At 41.5% G+C, this 27,244-nt stretch overlaps 1 protein-coding gene across 3 annotated transcripts in view; it reads right to left on the minus strand.

Moving 5' to 3' along the window:
• The window catches only part of TTC29 (tetratricopeptide repeat domain 29), a 3,626,200-nt gene that overhangs the window by 1,911,258 nt on the left and 1,687,698 nt on the right, over positions 1-27,244 (minus strand). For all 3 annotated transcript variants that reach the window (XM_044062243.1, XM_044062242.1, XM_044062241.1), the window contains exon 6: positions 18,668-18,880. In XM_044062243.1, coding sequence (XP_043918178.1) covers positions 18,668-18,880 — 213 coding nt within the window. The remainder of the gene's footprint in view (positions 1-18,667; positions 18,881-27,244) is intronic.

Below are 27,244 nucleotides of genomic sequence, written 5' to 3' on the forward strand. Positions count from 1 at the left end.
CCGGGTTAGCGCTGGTTTGCGCAGAGCTCACGCATGCACACTGGCGTTCAGCTCTGCGCACACCCGCTTACAACCGCTTAAAAGTGCTTACTCTTGCGCACACCCGCGCTATTTTCTTTGAAAGAAATGAAAATGGGGAGACAGGACAGTGGTGAAAAAGGGGTCACAAAGAGGGTAAGACAGTAGGGAAAGAAGCTCGGGTTTTGCAGGAGGGATGTAGGTAAGGCCCATAGCTGCCCATTTCTTCATCAGCAACAGCTGTGCATATGTTTGTAATTTGGTGTGACATTTGAAACCTTCCACCCCTGAGAGAGGTGTGAGGACAACAATAATACTTGTTGTACAGCCAATTGTAATTGACAGTTTCCATGTCCAGCAGACATGTGTGCAAAATGGGCAGTTATGTATGGGGCGTAATTTTTTTGTGGATACAGAGTGGCCTTTTTTTTTTTTTTTTTTTCAGGTGAGAGTGGTATGTCAGGTACAGGAAGTCGGTATAGCTGGGGAGGTAGGTTGGGTAGATCAACAGACAAGACAAACAAGACGCATACAGGGGCGGTGTATGACACATGTTGGGGGGTTACACAATTGACGGGGGCGGATGTTTGGATATCTAGAGCCCATGAGCCCACAGATGGCAACAGTGGAACTGATATCCCCACCCATGGGCAATTGCCACTGTGCCTTCACAGCCCAGGATGGGGCTGTGCTGGGGGCTGTGTAGGCTGGGCAGCAGGCACACCTGTTAGTTATGCCACCTGTGTCTCAAGCTGGCGTAGAGGCCCAAGAACAGCTTCCTGGATCTCCCTACACACCACAGTCCGGACACTACGGAGGGTGAGTGGTTGTTCTCCTCCGGCCACACTTGCAGAGGGGGGACGAGCCCCATCCCCTGCAGCGCTTCCACCCGCAGGTGGCACAGGGCCACCGGAGGAGGGTCCGGACTGGGCACTACTGCCAGGTGCACTCGCCAGCTGAAGTGGGAGAGGTGGGTCCGCTGGAACCCGCCTTCCCTGTCATCCTATGTTTTGCATTATGTCATGACAGTTTGGGTTAGTAACGTACAATACCATTCACAATTAGTTGTAACAGCATGCATTAGTATTCCCATTAACCAAACACCCAGATATTCAAACCATTGAACAGCAAGCATAACACATGCATATTTTGAACAGCAATACACAGTCCAACAACATGCAGGGTTGATTGATGGCAACAGGCCATCAGGTTTGGATGTATGAACAGGGCAGATGCATCAACGTACATGCAAATATGTATGAACCAACAGGACAAATGTCCAGGGGTGTTAATTGTGATTGCACATACCAATTTCACGTGGAATGGATTATATGTGGTTATAGGGTAGGGTGAAGAAAATTTAATTAACAACTTCAAATACCAATACATATGCTGTACATTTCTAATAGCTGAAGATATATACACACTACAGTTCTGCCTACAGTTTCCTATGTGATAACTACTTCAAGTTGGTGATAGGAATGTTACTGCTACATCAATATACATTTTCATTTTTATTCATACACATTCATATCTGGCTCTGTTCAGCTACATCATCCTGCTACATTTGCTTTATATAGCTATAGACAACTGTGGATGTTTGGTATTTCAGACAACCATACTATCTGCATATTGCAGACTGAGAGCAACATATCCAGATTTTGGGGTACACATTCCAGCTGCGGTAACATTTTCAACACATTTTACAGTTTGGTTCTGCTTGTCACATTCATTTCATTCTGTACTGACTGCAGTATACTTTATTCAGGAGTTATTACTACTTTATTGGTGGATTCATAACTCTTTCTCACACTCTCTCACTTGTTTTATTTTTGCAATTCAGGATGGTACTTAATTCTAGGCTTTATTGACATGTTTTACCTGTAGTTATTACAATCCTTTCCAACAGTCTCACTTCTGTCATGTTTCTGTATTTCAACAGGGATATATTTCACACATGTGTTTTACTCAGCTTATGCAGCTGTACTTTTCAGCCTGCTGCAGGTTATGTACTATTATATTACAGGTGGGACATTTTTATTTCAGACTTTATTTCAGACTTTTTCATTTTTCTGTTTGGATTACAGACTGCATCACACTTTTGTAATCAAGCAATACTTGCAAACCCTCTTACACTGCTACTTGCACATTTTATTACTTAGTGACTACACTGCACTCTTTTGCTAACTGTCATACTTTTATATTTATTTACAGTTACAGGGAGAGGATTACTGACCTGCCTGGTGGCACAACCGCGCCAGCCTATCGCCATAGGCTCTACGGTTCGCAGAACGTACACCTGCAGCTGTAATATAAATAAAGTAATATTGGAATACACATCTCCATAATATCAGCTAGGTTAATTTCTTACATAAATAATTAGATGTAACTTACTCAGTAGTGGGGCGTCGGGCATTTGCCGGGCCTCCTGGATCCAACGGTTCAGTTGGTTCTGCTTCTGTCTCTTCAGGTCCGCATGGTGGTGACGGACCTGCTCTCCAGTCCTTGGTATCCCTGTGGCACTTGTGAGATCATGAGCCAACCAGTCCCACGCCTCAGCCCTATATGCTCCCCACAGGACCTGGCCCTGCATGAGTTGGGCCTCATGATTGTGGACAAGGAGCCAAACCATATATTTGGACTCCTCAACGCCCCACCTCTGTGCTCGAAAGCAACTACCCTCACCTACACCTGACATTCTGGCTGCAAGTTGGTTCTACAATCGGTTATGCTGTGTATTCCCGCCTATGGGGCTTATATATGCCGTTTTCCCGCACTTATCTGTGATTGGCCATTTTGGAATTGTATCAGCTTCACAAAACCTGCTTTGTCATGCTCCTTTTTCTATTCATTCCTATATATTTGCTATTACTGCATTTCTAAGTGCAACTGTCACGGCTTAGTGGTTCAGTACCTTGACTATGGTGCATGGTATCCTGGGTTCGAACCTGGCCACTGCTTTTTATATTTTATGACTGTCTACACAGGCTAGGAGGTGTGTCTGTGTAAAGGCAGTTTTGTTACAGCTTGCTCAACGTTGCCCGTCGGTTAGCTTGTTGGCGCGGCGCGCAGCTCCGCGCAAACGGGGTACACTGGTTTATGCATCATTTGGCTGTCAGCACGCATATTACGCTCAGCTCAGCTAGGGGCACACAGTTTCAGCGTGTTAAACCACTGCTCACCTACGGGCACTAATTTTACACCTGTTAAACCACTGCTCACCTACAGGCACTCATTTTACACCTGTTAAACCACTGCTCACCTACGGGCACATGTACTCAACTTGTTAAACTGTAGCTCAGCTATAGGCACATCTGGCATTTTTTATTATTTTATCTCACATTTCTTCAAAATAAATGGCCCATTTCATTACATTTTACATAAAATATAATTTTATATGTGTACATATATGTCAGGGACTTGTTTCGTGCTTATTTCACTAAAAATAAAAATTGATGTTGGGGGGTCTCGAACCATGACTGCCTGCTCTTCAGCCGACGTCTCTACCGCTATGCTATTGCTTCTTGTCTTACTTTGCATATGTAGTTCTTATATGCTTTTCCACTGACTGCTAACTGTGGCTAAGCTACGGGCACGCCTGCAAAGCGCACTCACGGGCAAACATCTTTACAATTTAAAAAAAATATATAACATGTTCATTTATATATTTTATGTTCATAGTCTGTGGGGGCATATGTTGTGTTTATTCACATTTACACGGACTCTGTCATGGGGGTTTACTTTCGGGACTTTTACTCTTCTGGGGGCATGTCCGTTTGCAGTGCTCGGCCTACGGACATGCCCCCTACTGTCTTCCACGGACTGTGTAAGCCTTAGGTGTGATTCAGCATTCCCTCATGCATATGCATGACATGCTGACATCACACCGTTTAACTGCAGCCTCCGTGTAAGCCTTGTAACTCTTACACGGAGGCTTCGTGAATCCTGCCCATTGTCTTTATTCCCAGCCATGTTGATTTATTGAGAAAAGGCTTTTTGTTTATCCCACAGTTTAGATCTGTTGCTGCCAAAATTCTCATTGAATTAAAGCTTTATACATGTAAAATGAATTTATAGTGTCCAAAATTGAGGATTCTTATTCTAAAATTGACTGCCGACATTTTCTGAAGGCAGTATTACTTAACAATTGTATGATTTTTTTATTAGTTCCATATGCTGTTATCCCTTCAATTTTTGATATTCATAAAATCCATACGGACAACCTTGATCCTTCACTATGATCTATAATCACTGCTGGTCCCTCTAAGATACTACCACTTGTTAAATTTGCTGATGTACAATGTATAAAACTTGTGAAGAGTTTGCCCTATGTTATTTGTGATTCTTGGCATTTACTGTATAATTTTAATACACTTATTGTATACGATTTTCTTTGATACATAAGTGTGCTTTGTTATGGTTTTTATTTACTCTGATGAAGTCCTGTATTATATTAAGAATGAAAGCTCTTAGGTGAATACAAGGTCTTTCATGCTGCTTCTGTCTCTTTTTTGGTCCTAATGGGACTAAATTGGTCAACAACGGATGAGTAAAAATAAAAACATAATTAAAGATAATTAAATGCTGTTTAGAGAGAATGTAAGAAAGATGTTTTGCTACAAGAAGAGAACAGATGCAATAATGCAGATACATTCAGTTATATATAACAGAAACATTCTGTTTCTTGTTTGGTGTCCAGCAGACCTTCTGCTTGGATTTGTTCTTGCTATAGTTAGGCAGGTAAACATGCTAGCTTTGCTTAAAAGTTTACGGATTTAAGCAATTAATAAGCTTAGGGTTGTCCATGGTTTAGTTTTCTCAGTCCCTGCTGCAGACTGCATGAATCTTGAGAAGGCAACTTAATCAAACGGTGCTCCTGAACTGCGCTTACTAGGCCTGCCTAACTAACAGAAAAATGCAATGAATAAATAACTATAATGGGCCACTCCGCAGCCTACATCTGGAGTGACTGTCAGCAATAGTGTCATTCAGTAAGATGCCTTTGACTGATGTTTGTTAGGAGGCTACTTGAATTGTAGTCCTGGTGACAATTAGGAGACAGGAAGCAAAACCATCACTGACAGAAATGACGTTGACTAATGTGTCTGTTGTCTATATTCATCAAATATTACTGTCTTTATAAATTGTTTCCAAGTTAAAAGATTTTATTTATACAATAAAGGTATGAGTTCAGCTACTATGTCTGTATTTCTAAACAGAGATCTGATCAGCAAAACACTCAAACTAAAATCAGAGATTTCATGTATGTGTAATATTCAAGCATATAAGCCACACTTGTGGTAAGCTTGTGATGAGAATTAAGTGAAATAAACCAAAATAAGTGCCATCATCTAGTTAAGCACATCTTGCTGGCTTCATTGCATTATGTATCTTTGCCAACATACCTTTAAACCTGCAGGCAATGAAAATAAGTACAAAGGCCCTTGAATTACGTATATCCAATTCAAAAATCCAGACATCGAATTAGAATAAAATTAAAATAACAAACAACACACAACTTTTCCAGCTTTCAGTATGAATTTAGGATACTGCTCAGAAACATGTTTAAAAAAATAATTGAAAATATAAGCACATTATCAAAGAGACTGTGTAAAATCCATAGCTTTTAATGAATTGTACTGCAAAATTCTACCACACCATTTAATTTATGTTTGTTTCTGAAAAAGGGAGATGTGTGTGTCCTCTTTCTTAAAATTATTGATGCCACTAATATGTTAGTCATATAGCGTGACTCTCTTTGTACTAGACAACTTCAAAAATCAGATACAATTAGACTGGATTCAAAAAATTGTGTGAAGGGGTAATCAAAGCTAAAAATTGGGGCATACCACTGAAAATAAGTACATCATGTGCAGGGGTAAATCAGCTACATTTCTCCAAAACAGGGACAGTTTAGAGGTGTATTTACTAGTGTGCTGGGGGGGAGGTAATTTGAATATCTCCCATGATGGTTTGTAAAGGGAGTTATTTACATAGATTTCTACACAAATGTCTGTGTTTAGTCAGTATCTCTCTAGATTGGTTCTCTTTGATCAGCTTGGGATTGCTTGCTTTCTTGATGTATACAGGTGAAACAACTAACTGTAACATGTTTGATGGCAATCTCGGACAATATCCAGGGAAGTACTTAAGCTAAAAACTGTCAAATGCAACAAAGAATGGAATAAAATGTGTAGAGGTTCAAACAGGAAACAGAAGATACAAAGATTCTAGCTGTCTGTGCCAGTTTAGTAAGTAAGAGAGTCAGTTAATTGCCCGAATAAGGCAGGAAACTAAAGAAAACTGACGGTTATGATACAAGAAATAAATAAAAATGTATCAGGAAAACACCCAATGAGAAAAAATGATGTATCACAGTTATGAGGTCTAAGACAGTTAAGCAGAGGGACAACAAACACATGTTTAGAAGCAAACATAAAAGATGACTAAAAATGCCGTAGTTTTTGAGTTCTTAATGTAAAGGATAACAGCATTTCAGCAGAAGTTAAAATATATGCTATACGCCAGACACACACATATATATATATATATATACACACACACACACATATAAATATATATATATATATATATATATATATATATATATATATATATATACAGAAAGAGAGAGTTATAATTAGCATGATAGCATGAATGATGGTAAAATGCTGTTGAATGTTCTGTTCACTGAAATTTTAAGATTTCTGATAAACAGAACATTGAGTGTATGCAAGTAAGGTTAAATGTGGATTTGGGAAACTAATGCAGAAACTTTCAGGTATTCTGAAGGTTTTGATATTAAGAGATGGGAGTATGTGCGCAAGTGTGTATGTTAAGCTTAGACTAAGGGTTAAGTATGGGAGAGGTTTAGAGCAGTGCATGGGTATGTGTCCCAGCTCTCTTCTGTAGTGGCAGTGCTATGCAAAGGGCTTTTCCAAAGGTATGATGTAGGGTTAGGGTTAGGATTAGCAGACATTAGTAAGGTGGTCAAAAGGCCCTCCCACTAACCCTAACCCTTTTACTTTAGGCAAAATCTTTTCCAGAACGCTGTCACTATTCAGAAAATTACGTCTGACTGCATGGTGGGGTTCAGGTGACTGGATCTCAAAAGGCAACTATTCATTTCCTTTTGCAATCTTTTGAGATTTTTTTCATCATGTTGATTTTCAAAATGCAGTCATTTAAATGTCGATGCTTGTGCATTTTGATAAATCAACATGTACTCATATAAACACACACGCATATTATACATATATATATATATATATACATATATATATATATATATATATATATACATATATATATATATATATATATATATATATATATATATATATATATATATATATACACATACACACAAACACACACACACACACACACACACATGTACTCATACATATACATATAGTGGAGGATTAAATCTCTAAGCTGTTAATGAGCTGCATTGTGTGCCCAGGGTACAGGCTAGGGCTTGATTCTTTCCACCATCATTTGCTTACTGTGTGACTCTGAGTAACATACTTATCTAGACAGTGTTTCCAGGTCACACTTGAAAAGAATCATTCAGTGGGCTTACCTCGTCAACAAATATATAAAAACAACAACATGAATTTGATTATTCAGATCTTTGGTAAGCTGTCCCAACAAAAGTCAAGATACATGTCACCAAATAATGAGGACTACAGCCAGTAAATAACACCACACATCATACTTACAGACTTTCAACTCTTTGCATAATGCATATTCATACAAGTCATCCTAATCTATCATTTTAATATCAATGAACTGTCCTTTATCCTGGGCATTTTCTGAATTCTTGTTGAGAGAGAGATTTTAATGAGATAGATCTCAGTTATAAATAAATACAGAAAAAGTTGGCCAGTGCCTGTATGACTTTTGCATCTTTAAAGAATAACTGCAAAGACTAGCAAAACAATGGTTGAAATGGTAAGAAAGTAAGATGTCTGTGTGATGTCCCTCTTCTGCGCCAGTGATCAAGGAGGCTCAATCCTCAACACTGACACTGGTGGGAAATGTTCATTTTGAGAGAAAAATAGGCACACACAGTATTTTCGGATGCAGCTTTCTGAACCGAGCACAATTTCCCTTAAGAGCACACATGGAATGCACACTCAAGCCCTGTGGCTGGACATCTTCTCCAGGCCCCAAATAAGACTCCACACTGACCACCTCAGAGTTGAGCCCTCAGCCGGGTGTTCCAAGCCAAGTTCTCCACCACCTTCTGTGTGAAATCAGTGCTCCGTGTCCCTGTTCCAAGTAGCTGACAGACACACACTCTGAGATTTGATTGTGTCTCACACACACAGACACACACACACACACACACACACACACACACACACCTGGGAAAGGCTGGCACAGATTTACCTGCTATGCCAGTTTCACCCAGACTATAAGGTAGATATCACCACCAGAAGACCCCAAAGGTAAGGCTCTTACCAGGGTACCCAATTAATACTTATATAAATGCTAGCATTTCCAAGCAGCAAGGATTTCAGGAAAGTGAAACCACAGTGCCACTAAATAAATGCAAGTGCTTTCAAAGGTTAAAACATTTTCTAAAAGACCACAAAGAAGGGTTTAGATATTCTTAATAAAACATAAACAAGACAATGGTGAATATTTATTCACAATAAACACCATAGTTTCAATTTACAGAAAATATAAAGACAACACAGATTGAAAGATTCAGACAGATACAGAAAAACAATATTTAACTAGTCTCACTATATTTTCCTAACTGACTGAAGAATTACTGTTCCCTACTTACTTGCTAGAGCAAGGCAAGGTGAAATGAATGAGTGTCTTTGTTGTCATTTCCAATAACAGAGTGCTGAGTGCTACTGACACATCTTTCACTATTATCTAAATACAATTTCAGTGCTGGCTACAGGATGACATCACATCAGATCACCTGACTCTGTGGTCCCCACACTACCCCCCTCAATAGATACTGAGTCAGGATTTGTCACAGATGTGTCAATACACACATAGAACTTTAGCTAAAGGCTTAATACAGCATATGGAAGCTATAAAACAATTCCAACACTTCTACCCTTCCCGCAGAAAGGGTTTTCACAGACATTGTGCCTCTGGCTCATTCAGACCTGTGAGATAGAATCTTTATGGCCCAAACCAAGTCATATAATTTCAGACTATTTTTCTTAAGTGTAGCTGGGCTGAGCTTAGCCTCTTCCCTTCCAGTATCCTCTGTTAAAAGAGATACATTTCAGCAGTTACAACAATACAGTCTGACATAAATACATATTTCATTTCTGTCCAGAAGGACCCACTGTTGATACATTTTTAACACAAGCAGCTTTACAAATACATTTTTAACAAAAGCATCTGTACAAATTAGTTTGATATTTAACTGACATATAATTCTTAGCAAAACTCCAGCTAGCTATGCTGGCATATGTTACACATGCACTGCCCTACTTCCTCTGGCACAGCTGGCACTATCTTATATAATCACAGCCTGTATAAAAAAATACAGCTGCAAATGGCACAACACTATAACAACTCATTTATAATAAAGGGAGGGAACCTTAAGGTAATGTGTAATGTAACATTATTTAACAGAGGTAACATACTTTTTGGCTAGAATAGTCACCAAATGTAATTGCTTCCTCTTTCCAATATGATCTAGTAAGAGTACACATTAAATACATGATAAAGAAGTTATGTACTTACCACAACGTTCCATGTGAGTTGTTCATCTCGCCTTCATTCTTTACTGATGGGTTTGGAGCCAATCCCTCGGCTCCGATACGGCCAATTGCAAAGCTTGAGGTCTTCAAATAGCTTGAGGCCAAGTACCTATCCCACGATGAACCTGTGAATTACCTCACATCTTGTTTGCTGCATATAATAATACCATATGTCATTCTTACATTCCTTGAGAAAAAGGAAGAGAAGGTTTGAGTAACCAGGATGGAACCAGCAGCTTGGTCATCTATTAGCCCAGGAGGGGGTAGGAGGGAGGGACGTAAGAATGAAAGTGAGATGAACTCACATGGAACGTTATGGTAAGTACATAACTTCTTTACGTGAAGTTGTTCAATCTCACCGCTTATTCTTTACTAATGGGTAGTGTCCCAAGCACCATCAATCCCGGGTGGCTCATGGGAGTATATTTCTCAGGACCATGGATCCAAAGGAGGCCCTGTCCCTGGAGGCCCTGTCAACTTTGTAATGAGTGATAAAGGTATGAGGTTTTGACCAAGTGGCTGCTGCACAAATGTTATCAATGGGAAGTCTGGCAGAAAAGGCAGATGATGTAGAAACTGCTCTGGTTGAGTGAGCTTTAATCTTGTGTTGCAAAGGTATATTGGCAGCTGAATAGGCAAAGGTGATACAATCAGATAACCATTTAGACAGAGTTGTTTTAGCCACTGGTCTCCCTTTCCTGGAGTCTGAGAAAGAAATGAAAAGCTGGTCTGATTTCCTGAAATATTTTGTTCTATCCAAATAGAATCTGAGCTGTCTGTGAACATCAAGTTTGTGCAGCATATACTCTAAATTGTTAGAAAGATTGGGGAAGAAAACTGGCAAATCAATAACTTGGTTGAGATTGGTTTCAGTGCAAACTTTGGGCAAGAATGAGGGATTTGTTCTAAGTGATACTCTGTCAGCATGAAATATCAAATAGGGAGGCTTGATGGATAAAGCCTGAAGCTCTGCACTCTGCGGGCAGAAGTAATAGCTACTAGAAAGATAGTCTTCCAAGACAAAAATTTGAGATCACAAGATGAAGATGGCTCAAATGGTGGGAGAATTATACGTGAAAGCATAAAAATTTAGATTCCATGGAGAATAGGGAGATTTCACAGGTGGTCTAATTTGAAAAGTCCCTTTGAGAAATGCTTTTGATAACTTGTGAGACTTGATATTCAAACCTTCAAATCCAAGATGAAAATTAGAAAAAGCAGCCAATTGAACCTGAACTGTTGCTGCTGCAGCTCCTTTGTTGAAAATCATAGTCGAGAATTCTAAGATGGAAGCCATGGGGGCTTGGTAATGGTCAATACTATTTTCTGAGGCCCATATAGAAAATTTCTTCCATTTTCTCAGATATAGCTTTCTGGTAGAAGATTTATGAGAGGACAAAAGGATCTGTTTTGTCTCATTGGAAAGATTATGGAACCTGGCTATGATGGGAACTGCAGCAGCCAAGCTGTCAGCTTCAGGGACTGCAGAGAAGGATGAAGGTCCCCCAACGGGTGTTTCAGAAGGTCTGGAACTGGGTCCAGGATCCAAGGATCCTCCAAAAGATGAAGTGGAAGGAAGGGGAACCAAATCTGGCAAGGCCAATGAGGGGCTACAAGAATGATGACCCTTGCCATGAATTTTGCTTTCTGTGGAACCTTGGCTATCAACAGGCTTGGTGGAAATGCATAGAGGAGACACGGAGGCTAATCGTGCATGAGTGCGTCCCTTGGGGCTTCTCCCAGAGGGGGAATCAGGGCAAAGTACCTTCTGCATTTCATGTTCATGTGACTGGCAAAAAGGTCGCAGCAAGGCTGGCCCCACCTGTGGAATATCCTGTCCGCCATTTCTTTCTTGAGGGACCACTCGTGGGGCAAAAAGATTGCCCTGCTCAGTTTGTCTGCTATCACGCTGGATCTCCCCAGGATGTGCATTGCCAACAGAAAGCACTGGGTGGAAACAGCCCACTGCTAAACTCTGAAAGCCTCTTGACAAAGGGGTAAGACCTGGTTCCTCCTTGTTTGTTCAAATACCAGACCACCAACATGTTGTCTGTCTGAATCCCAATTGTACCCAGAGGAAGAGAGTCCTGAAAGTACTGCAACACCAAAAGTACTGCTCTCATCTCTAGGACATTGATATGCAGATGTGTCTCTTGATCAGTCCATGTGCCTTGGGCAGTCTTTCCCTGCAAATGCCCCCCCCCCCACCATATCAGGGAAGCGTAGGTGGTCACTATAGCCACTGGAGGGGGTAGCACAAATGGGTGTCCTATCGTGACATGATGTGAGGTTAACCACCACTGAAGGTCCTTCTTGCAAGAATTTGTGATCATTATAGTGTTATTCATGGGGAGCTCTTGGTAAGACCACTGAGTGAATAATAGCCATTGAAGTACTTGCATGTGCATACGAGCAAGTGGTATGGCTAGAATTGCTGCTGCCATCATGCCTAATACTTTCAGAACCTCCAATGCTGGTGCTTTGTCCTTTGATATCAGGATGCTGACAGGTTGATGAAGAAGAGAGACTCTTTCTATTGGAAGCCTTAGAGTGGTGGTGGTGGTGTCCAACTCTGCCCCTATAAAAACGATATGCTGCGGTGGTGACAAGGCAGATTTTTCTGAGTTGACTGTAATGCCCAGATGACTGCAGAGTGACAGAGTGGACTCCCTGGCCTGAATGAGTTGATGCCTGGTGGTGGCGGTAAGGAGCCAATTGTCTAGGTACAGAAACACCTGGAATCCTAGATGCCTCAGGTGAGCCGTAACCACTGCCATGCATTTGGTGAATACTCTGGGGGCTGTAGTGAGACCAAAGGGCAAGGCTCGAAACTGGTAATGATTGGTTCCCAGCCAGAAGGGCAGGAGATCCCTGGATGGCCTGGCCATTTTTATGTGGCAGTATGCATCCTTGAGATCTACTGAACATATCCAATTGTCTTTCCCTAAGAAGGGAACTATAGACTGAACCGTGACCATCTGAAACTTCTCTTTCTTTAAGTATTGGTTCAGTCTGCTGAGGTCCAATATGGGTCTCCAGTCCCCTGTTTTCTTTAGAACCAAAAAGAATCTTGAGTAAGTTCCGGATCCTGTCTGGTCTGCTGGGACTGGTTGGATGACTTTTTCTTAGCAACATTTGGATCTCTATTGTTGCCTGTTCCCTGTAACTAGGTGGAACGTCCGGGATTTTTCTTATGATTGGGGGGGAGTGGCGAATTGAATGAAGTACCATCTGGAAATGATACTTTGTACCCAGCTGTCTTTTGTTATACTGATCCAGGTGCCTGGGTACAAAGATAAGCAACCCCCGACTGCCTCCAGAGCAGGACAGTTGGGCCTCCTCTCAGGAGTGCTGGTAGGGTTTCCCAGAGAAGTGATCTCTGTCACCCTGGTGTTGCAGACCCCCTCTGCCACGAGGGCAGCGTCTTCCATTATTACCCCCTCCTCTGCCCCTGGAGGGGGGGGTTCATCACGTGTGTCCTGAAAGGCTCCTTGGGCTATTCGGAACTACATTTTTCCTCCCCTTTGACCTTAAGGATAGGGTCGGGTAGGGGTGGAAAAATGGACCCCAATGGCAGACAGAGATTTTCCATCCTGTTCACACCTGGTTAAGGTTTCCTTAACTTTAGGCCCAAAAAGGGACGAGCCATCAAAGGGAGTGTTCACAAAGGAAGACTTGAAGGGCTCCACGAAGGAACACAAGCACATCCAGGAATGTCTCCTAAGAGCAACACCTGGGGTTCATCACGTGTGTCCTGAAAGGCTCCTTGGGCTATTCGGAACCACATTTTTCCTCCCCTTTGACCTTAAGGATAGGGTCGGGTAGGGGTGGCAAAATGGACCCCAATGGCAGACAGAGATTTTCCATCCTGTTCACACCTGGTTAAGGTTTCCTTAACTTTAGGCCCAAAAAGGGACGAGCCATCAAAGGGAGTGTTCACAAAGGAAGACTTGAAGGGCTCCACGAAGGAACACAAGCACATCCAGGAATGTCTCCTAAGAGCAACACCTGTACCCGCTGCCCTACTCGTTCCATCAGCTGCATAGGATATGAGGCATATGGATGAGCTGACAATAGAATTTAGGGTAGCAAGCTGCGCAGCAACTTTGTCAGAAGCTCCTGCAGCTACTGTACCCTGAAGAGTATCTCCCAACTCCTTAAGGAGATCTCTTTGCAACCTAGTAAAATGGCTTAAGTAATTCAGTGAATGGAGAGCAAAGATAGCTGAACTGAACATGCACTTCCCATATCTATCCATAATCCTGGAGTCTCTGTTAGGAGGATGGATAGATGAGAAAGTCTCAGACATTTACTTCTTGGTCACTGCTGCCAGCACCATGGCATCAACCGGAACACCTTTAGTTAAGAATGTTTTGTCAAGTGGGGCAGAAATGAATTTATTAGGCCTCCTAGGGACAGGCTGCATAGTATCCGGAGACTCCCACACCCTTCGTGAGACCAGCTGCATCAGCTCATTGAAGGGCGGAGACACCCAAGAGGTGGAGGGCTGAGACTTGAAAGCCTTCAGGAGAACTGACTCATCCTCAGTAGGGCTTTTGGACTGCCAGTCACCCCTCTGCCTAAGGATCTTAAGTATCTCAGTGAATAAGATATCCTCAGAGGGGGACCATGGGGACTCTTCTGACTCATCTAAGTCAGTATCCAATGCGACAGACTCCTGAGGGGAGTCTAGGTGCTTCCTCTTGCACAATCTCTTCCTGGGAACCTCATCAGTGGGGGCCTCTGGTGAGGTCTCGGAAGAGCAGGAGCCACCCATTGGGGCTTCCTAAGACTTTGGGTCTCTACACTTAGTCAGGATGTGTGAGGCAGAAGCAGATACAGGCACTTTATGGGAGGAGGAGGGCAGACCCAAGGTCGATGTTGTCCTAGGAGACATGACTCGCTTCATGGCATCGAAAGCACCTTTGCTCCGATGTGAGGGAGCCGATGGATCCGAGGAAACTATCGACACCCCTGGAATGGGGACAGTGGGCTCCGAGCCCAAGGTAGGAGCCGAGCTCATCTGAACCAAGGCCCCGAGAGGCAAAGTCAGAACCGACAAGTCAGTCCAACTGTCCTCCCTGGACCCAACCAGAGAGTGTCAGCTCCTAGAGTCCTCGATAGGCACTGAGGATGTCAGAGTACACGGAGCCGAAGACACTGGAGCAGGCGTCGGCTCCGAGGGTTCCACTAACATCAAGTCTGCCTCCTCCGGCTCTGAAGAACCAGCATGGCTCGGAGGAGATATAGTAAGAGTCCGTGCAATGGTCTTCGGCACTGAAGCCATTTGGATCGAAGCCGATAACATTTTGGCTAATTCCAGTGCCGACAACAGCTTCTGTACCACATGATCCACGCCCAGATCCATCAGGCTGATAGATGATCGAGAAGATCATACCGAAGGTGGTACCGACTGGAGAATAGGACTCTCTGGTGCTTCGGAGACTGGTTCCAAGACTGGGGGACGGGCTCCGAAAAGAAAAGACTGTCGGCTCCAAGGGCAGTGGAGCCAAAGTAGATGACTTCTTTGATTTTTTTGAGACCGATGTCTTCGAAGACTTTGAAGACCTACTGGAGCCATCCCGGTCACTCAAAGCTTCCTGAAATGAAGGCTTCAACAAGCCTCTGTCGATCAGTTTCCTCTTCCTTTCCTGCAGGACCCTAGAGGAGAAGGAATGACAAATGGCACAATTGTCTTGCAAATGCAGAGCCCCTAGACAATAAACACAGTTAATGTGGCTGTCTGTAACTGACATTTTCTGGCCACACTTAGGGCACTTTTTGAACCCAGACTTGGGGTGCTTATCTTGGTCAGCCATAGTAAAGTTAGAAAGTATTTACTGCTACTACACAAAAAACTACAACGGTAAATTTTCACACAACAGAAAAAATAGCAGATAAGCCTTAATAAAAGCAGGCTAAACCACAAGCGCACACACACACACACACACACACACACACACAATATGTGATATCACACAAGCAGAATATGCCAAAAAGATAGCTGCTGAGAAACAACAACCTTAAATAAGTAAGTAGTGTTCACTGTAAATTTAAACAGTAATAAACGACTAAGCCTTATCTAAAATACAGAAGGCTAGACAGACCACACAGAAATCTAATTACTACAACTATCTAAGAAATGTGACGAATGTCACTAAATACCACAGCAAGCTGAAAAGAAAAGGGAAGCAATAAGCATATCCACATAGACTAAGGTTTACTGTACTGAGCCTTATATAACATAATGAAGGCTATACAGACTACACCTATAAAGAACTACAACTAACTAGGCCTAAAAGAGGCCAACTAGAAATATATGAAAAACAGTAAATGGGAAGGGAAAAACACACTGAAAGCTATAAGAGCTGTATAAACAATCCTAACTAACTATAATAACTATCAAACAACTTTTATAGGAATTTTAATGAAAAATTGTTGCTTATCTGGCCTGAGTTAATTTAGAACCTCTGATCTGCTGCAGCGGCAAACTAGATCTGAGGTAATTCACAGGTGCATCATGGGACAGGGACTTGGCCTCGAGCTATTTGAAGACCTCGAGCTTTGCAATTGGCCGTATCGGAGCCAAGAAATCGGCTCCAAACCCAATAGTAAAGAATGACCAGCAAGACTGAACAACTTCACATGCAATGTTTGTCCTTGGATTCCTTAGATGTTATTGTATTTCAGATTGTAAAACTACAGTCTAAAACACAACTTAGAGCTTGCTGCAAGGTACAAGGATGTACCAATGTGATATATGTAGCAGGGTTTGTTTTATAGTATCAGAAGTACAGAAATGAAAAAGTGCAGTTCAAACCCAAACTTTAAATAAAACTGCCCTTTCACTAGTTCCTTCACATAATTCCTACCCATTTCTAATGCAAACAGCTGGGTCTGGACATAAAAGTATGCACACAATGTAGCCCAGCACATCCAAAGTCAGCCCCCTGTCATCTATCAAATAGGGGACTGAGGTGAACATTCACAGCGTGGAAACCACTGATTAGAGAAAATAACATGCTTAGTATGATGGAGAAGATAACTATTTAACCATGTTATAAAACCATTTGCCTCTAAATTTTCTTTACCCTCTTTCATTGGATTGTTAATTGTAACCTGTCAATGAATAAAGATTGCAAAGCAACAAAGACTAGTCACGTACTGACTCAGCACAGTTTATGTGTAAGCATTTTAGCATATAAGAATGTGCACACTATTGTAAAACAAACCTACATGCATATTTAACAATGTATTTTTTTCATTACACAAGCAGAGTGCAAGCATATTTTTTAAACATGTATAGACAATGTCTAATGCACCAAAATGAATTCCTGAGGAAAGAAAGAAGCCACATAAGTCAGTCTTTTTTATGGATTTGAACTTACATTCCTGTGTGTTCTGTGAAAGTTATTTTTACAAACTATAATTTATGTAGTCATGTTAAGGATTCACACAATCTGTACATAAACTGACGATGCACAAAAAACTCACTATTTTCTCAGTTTTCATCATATAACAACCATTTCTGGTCAGGCCTCACAACTGAATATCCTTTAAGAACAGAATACTTCCTTACATCATTTTTTGGAACCTGCAGGTGCACTAACCTAAGTTTTAATTAGCAGCCTTGGCACCAGGCAGCTAGCCAGGAAAGGAGGAGGAATGAGTAGCCGAAGGCCAGCTCTCCATTTCTGGGGGAAGGGGGGAGTACAACACCATCTCTTACATAAAGCCAAAGGCAAGAAGAGATAGCCAGACTGAAAGGTTTGAGAAGGAGCAACCCAGTGTATTCATGGGGTGGTCAGTGTATGTAAGCATGTGCAAGAATCAGAGAAAGCAGTGTGATATACACAGGGAATCAGGTGCGATATAAACAGCTATTTAGTTATTTTCTTATTTTTTGTACTCAACTAGACTTGGAGAGTTTTGTTTATAGCAGGTACATATACCCTGTTTCAATGCACAGCTTGAAATTCTATCTACACTTGGAGGGCATGATCAAAGCAGTTTGCCACTTAATCTGCCTACTGGATAAGTTTTACTATTTTGGATACAACATGTTGAAATTAAAAGATGTTGGATAAAAAATGTGCAGCTTATCATCCTCTGTCAGGATTTATTTATTTAAGTTGGGTTGCTGGAGTAGGGAGTGAACCTCAGCAGTGGCTAACTGCTGATAAAATACTGCCTATATGGTCACTGTGCTCATGTCATCACACTGCCTACATTCATAATGTTATCAAAAACATGTGATAGCATCAGAATACTCTCTACACGTAATGACAACAGCCAAACCTTATTTTGATACAACTGCCTCAAATCAGCAATAAATTTTGCAATATTAATATTCAGTCTAGTTGAAAGAATATATATTTTAATAAATTAGTAAACTGAAATGCTCTAGTGCAATGTATATCAGATCAGTTATTGCTTAGAAGACAGCCAAATGGAAGCTATCACCATTCTCTATCCTTGTTTTAAAGTAACTGCTATTTAAGTAGATTATCTGTCACTGTTTAGTTCTAAAATATAAAAGATAAAACAGGCTGTGAGTGATATGGCAGCGACCTCAGAACACATGAATTCCCTCAACCATCTGCTGCTGATGCAGACGTCAGTTTTTTAACCTCTGAGTGAGCTAGTGTCTCATTTGCCATCCCCCACACCAAAAAGGACACATTTTCCGCAGGTATAGCTTTTAAGCAGCTAATGGATTGTACTGTATCAGCGCAAAAGCACTTCTGTTTCATGGTAAGATCTGGAAGTATATTGATGGCATTTGTCTTGAAATTCACAAAAAAATAATCACCAGTCAAACATATGATGATTTTTACTTGACTCTAGGGAAAACCACAGCATGCACATTAAAGGGAAAAAATCTGTGTGTGTTATTTTCCACCCACCTTCTTTTGCCATTTCAAAGGCTTTTATTAGAGTTTTGATGGCCTGTTGGTATTCTTTATTTTCAAGCATTTTGTCTGCTAGTAATGTGCAAATTCTCCAGAGATTCTCACAAGCCAGTGAGTGGTGTGTGCGGCCTGTCTCATCCTTCCATAGTCGACCCACTGTCAGATGATGGAATGCTTCATAATGCTCAGCAGCTTTCTCCAACTGACCTACAATGAGCAAGTTATTCACAAATAGAATATGTGTTGTTATACAAGGCACTTATTCCACAGCCATAATATGTATCTTAAATAAAATCAAACACATCTTGCCTTATAGCGTGTTCAAGAAATCTACACTACACTATTTTTTTGTACATCAGAGAGTAAAACATACTATCAATGCTGATTCAAACAACACTTTTCAAAATATGTTTCACATTTTCAGCAGCCCTATTTGTACTTCTTAACATATGTAATGAAATGTTAAATGTTTTTAACCCTTCTGATTTCCATAATGAATCTGCCATATGAAATTAACCTAGCTAAATGATTTCAGCATCAGGAAGTAATAATTTTGTAATCCTTGCAATATCACTATGAACTAAATTATAGTTGATGGAATGCTGTGCTCATTTTTTTAAATATAGCCTCTTACTATAGAGTTATAGCAGTGAATATAGCATTTTTGCCCTTGCCATTTTATTTTGCTTTGTAAACAGAGCAAATTATGCAAGCTAGGGAAAAAGAAGAAACAGTGAGGTAAACCTAATGCTACAAAAACCCAGCATACCTGCATGAGAATTTGATAAACAGTAACAAGAACAAATAAGGCAGTAGATTTATTTAAGCAACGAGATAATTTATTTCTAAGATTCAGATAAAGTAGTAGAGAAACAACAGCAGACAGAATATTAAACCATACATTATAATCATATATCTAATAAGAAGATGCATCTAAGATGTAAATATTACAGCTGCTAGTGAGTACTAGAATGACAAGGTAAGAAACTGTCATCATTCCTTTACTAAGGATCCAGCTAGGAATAGCTAGAGTATTAGAAGAAATATTAAACTGCTTATGTAGCCTAGTGTTTATGCTTTTATTTAGTTAACAGTACATTGCTAGTCATACCACCCAGCTGTACAGATTTTCACAGAAATGGCCAGATTTTTGCGTTATATGTTTGGTCTGTTTCTCATAAAACGTGTGGTTTTCTGGCAAATCACTAGGATGATCTGAGGACTGAAGTCAACAAATGATGAAATATATTTGAGTTTCAGACTTCAAATCCCTAAGAAAATATATGTTAACACAGACCCGCAACTTTCTAAATTTATAAGAGCAATATTTAAAATATGCTTGACAGGGGCACAGGAAATTAACGTTCTTGGGTGCCGTAAGCCAGGGAACCTTGTTGGCTAGGCTTACTTAGGCCCTTAGGCCGATAGCCTAGTACCTACCTATGAACCTATGTCCCTATTCTGGGGCCTTTGTCTCCCCCCATTTTGTCAGGCTTTGTCCAGATTTCTTGCACTAAGAGGTTGAGAAGTATATTGCTAGTTATTATGATAATGTGAAGGTCACATAAAATGCCAATTAAAAGCAGCACAGTATTGTTCAAAGTACTACTAAGCATTCTAAACATATTACAACTTAAAAATACAGAAAAGAATAAAGGAATGAAGACAATAACATGCATTCAGCCTCATAACTCTTAATTTGCTGTCACTATCAAGTAAAGTTTTTAGAGCTGTTTGAAGGGGCATTTATGATCACATTGACCAGCAGAGTTGTTAAGGGGCTATAAAATTAATAATAAATAAAAGCATGCATGTATACGGTTATTTATTTATTCATTCATTCATTCTGCATATCAAGTTAATTTGACTAGGCACAGCTCCCTTTACAACACAGAACTGGGGAAAAAGTATCATGAATAAGCAATGCATTGAACAGCAATAAAAAAAGAATCATTGAGCACTGGAGAGAACATAGATTCACCTCAGTTATCTTGTAAACAATTACATATCAAACAACTGTTGCTCAATGTTATAGCACAGCATTTCAGTCAACAGTAATCATAAGGAATAATGCAGCTATCTGCATGCACATCTAAAGGGGGGGGGGGTTACTGAGTCAACATACAAACAGGTCAGAAAGTTCTCCACATTACCAAAGCATGCCTTGAATGTTGCTTTAAAAAAAAAGTACAGCTCATTTTCAAAAGTTGTGTCACACGAGTGACTTCCTACATGTACTGGTAAGTGGTTCCATATTAAAGGATCTTCTGAGCAAAAAACATTGTCCTTACAACCAAAGAAAGTCCTATTCACTTTCATTTTAAAATGATGCTGATCCCTTGCCTTCCTGACCAGCATGAACATTTCTACGTGAATTACTGCAGTGTCTGTGTAATATGCAGAATGCAAGACACACCAGAGTAGAATCAGTTCTGTTTGAAAGAAAAGAGCCATCCCAAGTAAAATAAAGTATAGCAAAGCTGAGATCAACAAAACACATCTGTAGCAAACTGTGCAGCATCACTACAGGCTCTAAACAGACATTGTAAGAGACCTGGCTACAGAACGCACAAGCCCAAACTGACAGACAAGGTAAGACAATGGATTGTGCAGTGCTAAATTATGCTGGAATGTTAGGTGCTGTTTTGCCCTACAGAAAACATCTAACTTTTACTGAGCCTTTCTGGCAGTGGCAACTATATGAGCACCGTGAGACAGCTCCTAAAGTTTATTTCAGTTTCTTAATTCTTTTGAACACTTCTTTTCAGGCATGTTCATTTGAATGGGAAGCACATGAGCTATAATATAGTAAATGCAACCAGCAATGGCAGTTAGAACACAATTTCAATTATCTGTTCAAACATCTGAGTAATATATGGAGGTAGAATGCAAGTCAAGGCTCAAAGAATACTATCCAGGAGTTCTGCCACAGTCCGAAAGAAATGTGCAGACACTTAGTTAACTCAGGGCTGGCCTTTGGTCAACTGGTGCCCTAGGCAAAAGGTCTCCACAATGCCATCCCAACACCACCTGGTGCCCCCATCCTAGTCTGCCTACACCATCCAGATTACTGGAAAAGCACCCCTGCTACAGCAGCGCTGTAGACAGATGCCTATTTGGCCTATGCCTAAGGCTGGCTATGAGTTAACTACCTACATTCTAAGCCTCAAAACAGAATCAGTGAACTGTACGTGAGGACTTTGCATAGAAGAATATTTCAATTATGTATACTGCAAAAGAAAATGTTATGTAGTATTAAGACCAGCACTTCACCCTGCAGATCTTAGAATACAGCAGTGAAAGACAAGAGGAAAGTACAGTAAATTCAGTACATAACTGAACAGAGCAAACAGTATTTATATACTTCAGAATAAATGCAGTGTACTCCAACATACTGTGATTTAAACATCCAGGTCAGTTGTGACTGACATACAAACCCTCTCTGCTACATTTCAAACTACAGAATGTCTTTATAAAAACCATGAACAAGGGCAGAACAGGGTCATCAGCTATCTTCATCATTCAGCCTGTACAGCCCATTAATGATACTGTGTGGACACGACGTGTCACTGTTGTCCCAGAGCACCACCCCCACAAACATCTAGCAAGAAAGAAATATAATAAACTGCAGAAATTAATGAAAACAAATGATTCAGAAAAAAGAAGTCTAACCATAACTTTCCATCTGTGTTGTCGATCTTCACTAATCCTTGACTGCAGGCTCAGCTCCGAGCCCAGGAACCAACTCAGCCGTTATTCCAGCTCGCGCCTTCCAAAAACACTTGAGCTAGGCTCTACCCATAATGCTCCTCAACAAATTAGCTCAAATCGAGTTTGCATACAATAGTGACAGACAAGAAGTACTAGATAAGAGACCATATCTGTGTCCCTATTATGAAGCCAGTCTTTGGGAATATTCCGTCCACCAAGAGTTCTAAGGCAGGGGGAAGGAGGAAGGAAATGTCAAGGATTAGTGAAAATCAACAACACAGATGGAACGTTATGGTAAGACATAACTTCTTTATCTGATGATGTCAATCTTCAAATAATTCTTGACTGTGGGACAGAGTCCATAGCTACCTGAATCTTGGGAGGTCTCAAGGAAGAATATTCCTGAGCACCATCGAGCCAAATGATGCACATCCCCTAGAGACCTGTTCCAGTTTGCAATGAGTAATAAAGGTATGAGGAGATGCCCATGTAGCTGCTGCACAAATATCGTCTAAGGAAGCTCTGGCATGAAAAACTTCAGAAGCTGCTACAGCTCTCGTTGAATGTGCTTTCACAGGACGTGGTGGGGAGTCCCTTCCTTTTGTAAACAAAGGTGATACAGTCTCGAAGCCATTTCAACAAGGTAACCTTAGAAACTGCATTGCCTAAAGAGACTGTAGAAAAGGCAATAAACGGTCAGATTTTCTAATGTCCTTTTTTCTGTGAAGGTAAAAACATAATTGTGTATGTCTAGTAAGTGGAGACAGTACTCCCCTTGGTTGGAAAAATTAGGAAAAAAGACTGGGAGATGTAAGGTTTGATTGATATTCAACTCTGAAACAACCTTTGGCAAAAAGGAAAGACTTGTCCTGAGAGAGACCTTGTCCTTATGAAATATCAAATGGGGGGTTTGCAGAACAAGGGTTGAATTTCCAATATTCTCCAGGCCGAAGTGATAGCTATCAAAAATAAGGTTTTCCAGGACAAGAACTTTAAGTCACAAGTTGCTGAAGGTTCAAAGTGGGAAGAAGTGAGAAACTGCAGTATCAAATGCAAATCCCATGGAGCAGAGGGTTCTTTAAATGGAGGCCTGAACATTAAGGTTCCTTTCAAAAAGGCTTTACAAAGTTTGTGTGACATAAGTGATAAACCGTTGAAACCAATATGGAAGTTAGATATCGCAGCAAGATGCACGCTAATGGTAGAATCTGATGAGCCAGACTCAGAGTATGGCTAAGAAGTCTAAAACATTGTCTATAGGTGCTGCATATGGCTCAATATTACAGTCAAGTGACCATTTATCAAATTTTGCTATTTGTTATGATACAATTTTCTAGTTGAAGGTTTGTGGTGGGGCAGAATGATGCATTGGACCAAGAAAGTGAGGGAGGAATGCCTGGCAATCATGGGAACTAGAGAATCCATGCAGTGAGCCTAAGATGCTGAAGATTCGGATGAACCATTCCCTCCGGGTGGGACAATAGGTGTGGAGCTGGGTCCAGTATCCAGGGTTTCCGAAGTAGATAAGGCCAAAGAAAGGGAAACCAGATTTGTTGAGACCAGAACGAGGCAATGAAGATTATTCTGTTCTTTAACCTGTCGGCTTTCTTTACAAACTGACATATTACTGGAGTCAAGCGAAAGGCATACAGTAGACTGGGGGATGAATCATGAAGGAGAGCGTCTCTCAGAGACTCCCCTGGGGTGGTGGGATTAGGGCAAAGTAACTGCTGCACTTGTTGTTCAGAGGAGACGCAGACAGAATGCAGCAAGGTTGGCTTCAGTGGGGGAAGATCTATCCCCCCACCACTGAACTGATGTTCAGAGGGGACGCAGACAGATCGCAAGGTTGGCCCTAGTGGGAGAAGATCTTTCACCCCACCAGTGGATTGAAAGACCACTCATGAGGCATGAGGATGGTTCTGCTCAACTTGTCCGCAATCATGTTGGAGCTGCCCGGAATGTGCATTGCCATTAGGAAGTGGTTGGAGGAAATTGCCCACTGCCGCACTCTGAGAGTTTGGCATCTACTTCTCTGAAGTACAGGTCAACACTAAGGGACTCTGGCTAACAAAGTTTGCAGATGACTGCAAACTGGGAGCCATTATTGATTCCCCAAATGATGTGGATACTCTACAAAAGGACCTTACAGAAACAGATGCTTGGTGCCAGAGCCATGGGCTCAAGCTCAATGCCAAGAAATGTATTGTTATCCCCTTTGTGAAAAAACATGTATCCATGAATTACCATATAGGTGGCAGTACACTAAACACAGAAAGTGTGATAAGAGACTTAGGGACACAGGTGGACAGTGGTCTCACCTTCGATAACCACATCGCCACAACAGTCAGGAAATCCTTCTATGTGGCACACCTCATCATGAAGGGCTTTTCATCCAGAAAAAAGGAGGTCATTGTCCCACTGTACTCATCCCTCATTAGACCCATTATAGAATACAATGCCCCATTTGGTATGTACCTCTCAAGACATCTGCAACAACTGGAAAGGCATCAGAAATACCTCACTAAAAGAATCACAGGCCTAAAGCAGATGCCCTACGCTGACCGCCTTAAAAATCTCCAGCTATACTCTGTCGCATATCGTCTACTCAGAGGTGATCTCTGCTTAACATACAAGGCCATGTCAAACCCAGAGCTGTTGGACATGCTACACTTAAAGAAATCCCAATCCCTCAGAGCTACACGCTCCAGGGATCTAAACCTTGTCATCACAATAAACAAAACATGCTGCTGGAGGGATAGGTTCCTGACCCAGAGACTCCCCAGACTCTGGAATAGATTGCCCATACATGTCAAGCAGAGTGCCTCTTTGGACCTCTTCAAGAGGAACCTTGACGATTGGATGGGAGAAAGGAAATTTACCCCAGGGATCACGTCAGTCGCCCTGCTAGACAGGGGTCCAGGAAAGTAAATAATGTGGGAAGAAATAGCCAGGGAATTGTTATGGCTAGGCTTGTATAGGCCCTATGGCTGATAGCCTAGTACCAACCTCTGAACCTATGAACCTATGAACCTTCTCAGAAAAAATGGTATGACCTGGTTGCCCCTTGTTTGTTGATATACGAGACAAATGACATGTTGTCTGTTTGAATTGCAATTGCTCCAAAAAGGAGGGTATCTTGAAATGCTTGCAGCACTAGGGGCACTGCCCTCATCTCTAGAATGTTGATATGCAAGTTGGTCTCCAGCTGGGACCAAGTGCCTTGGACCGTCTTCCCCAGATAATGCCTCCCACCCTATCTGAGACGCATCCGTGGTCACTATGGCTTGGAGTTGAGGAGGGACAAAGGGATGGCCTGACAAGATTTCATTGTATGGAGCCAATAAATCAAATATTCTTTGCAACGATTGGTGATCATAATTAGATGGGACATTGGCTGATTCAATGGGGACCACTAGAGGGCAGAAGCCATTGAAGAATTCGGATGTAGTATCTGGCCAGGGGAACTAGAGTGATAGAGGCTGCCACTGACCCTAGAGTTTGTAGAATGAGTCTCGCTGTTACTTTCTTGCTGCAATTGATTTGGCTCACTTGTGATCTGATCCTTCTGGGTCTTTCTAGGGGAAGTGATGCAAAGCAATTCCAGTTGTTGTGATGGTTCCAGATGGGAGTTTTAGTAGTTTATAGTGATTCCTAAGCTGGAACAAAGATGAAGAGTGTAATTTCATGCCTTTACGACACCTGGTGGGAGTGGTAAGGAGCCAGTTATCTAGGCATGGAAACACTCTGAATCGTAGTAGTTTGAGATGCGCCGCTACCACTACCATGCATTTGGTAAACACCCAGGGGACTGTGGTGAGACCAAAGGGCAGTGCTCTGAACTGATAGTGACTGGCTCCCAGCTGGAAGTGCAAGAATCTTCTGGAGCGCTTGTCCATTTTTATATGGTAATACTCATCCTGAAGATCTATTGCACACATCCAATTGTCTTTTTCCAAGAATGGACGTATTGACTGAGCTGAGACCACCATCATTTGGTCTGTTGAACTGATTTGTTCAACTGACTGAGATCCAAGATTAGTCTCCAGTCCCCTGTTTTCTTTGGCACTAAAAAGAATATTGAGTAAATTCTGTATCCTCTCTGGTCTGGCGGGACTGCCTGGATGACTCTTTTGTCGAGCACTTTTTGAATTTTTAAGACTGCTGCTTCTCTGTGAATGAGTGGAACATCTGGGATTCTTCTTTGTCATTTTGGATTCTGTGAAAAGGGGCTTTTGCAACCTCTGGAAATGATACCCTGCACCCATTTGGCCATTGTCATTTGGAGCCAGACAGATTGGTGCATAGAGATTCATCCCCCCGACTGCCTCCAGAGGAAGGCAATTGGCCCTCCTTTCAAGAGTGCTGGTAGGAGTCATCAGAAAAAGAGTCACTGGAACCCTGGTTCTGCAGGCCATTTTTGCCTCTTGCATGGTGTCTTCCATTACTGCTTCCCCCTCTCCCCCAGGGGAAGTCATTGTCATGTGAGTCCTTGGAAGGTCCTTGGGTCTTTTTGAACCATAGCCTCCCATGTCTCTGGTTCCTGGAATAGGTCCATTGAGGAGTGGAGAAGTGTATGCCCACGGCAGAAAGAGTTATCCCATCTTTCTCACATCTGGCTAGAGTCTCTTTAATTTTGGGGCCAAACAGGGATGATCCGTCAAACGGAGCACTAAAGAAAGAAGACTTAAATGGCTCTGCGAAGTCACATAAGCGCATCCATGTGTGTCTCCTGATGGCTACACCTGAACCTGCTGCTCTTGTCATCCCTTCGGCAGCATGAGCATTTAGCCTCATGGACGAAATGGAAATAGTTTCAAGGGTGGCAAGCTGAGAAGTAACCTTATCTCAAACCCCTTC

The sequence above is a fragment of the Protopterus annectens genome, chromosome 2.part1 (assembly GCF_019279795.1).
Source record: "Protopterus annectens isolate FY-2018-M chromosome 2.part1, PAN1.0, whole genome shotgun sequence".
In the NCBI taxonomy this organism is placed as follows: domain Eukaryota; kingdom Metazoa; phylum Chordata; order Ceratodontiformes; family Protopteridae; genus Protopterus; species Protopterus annectens.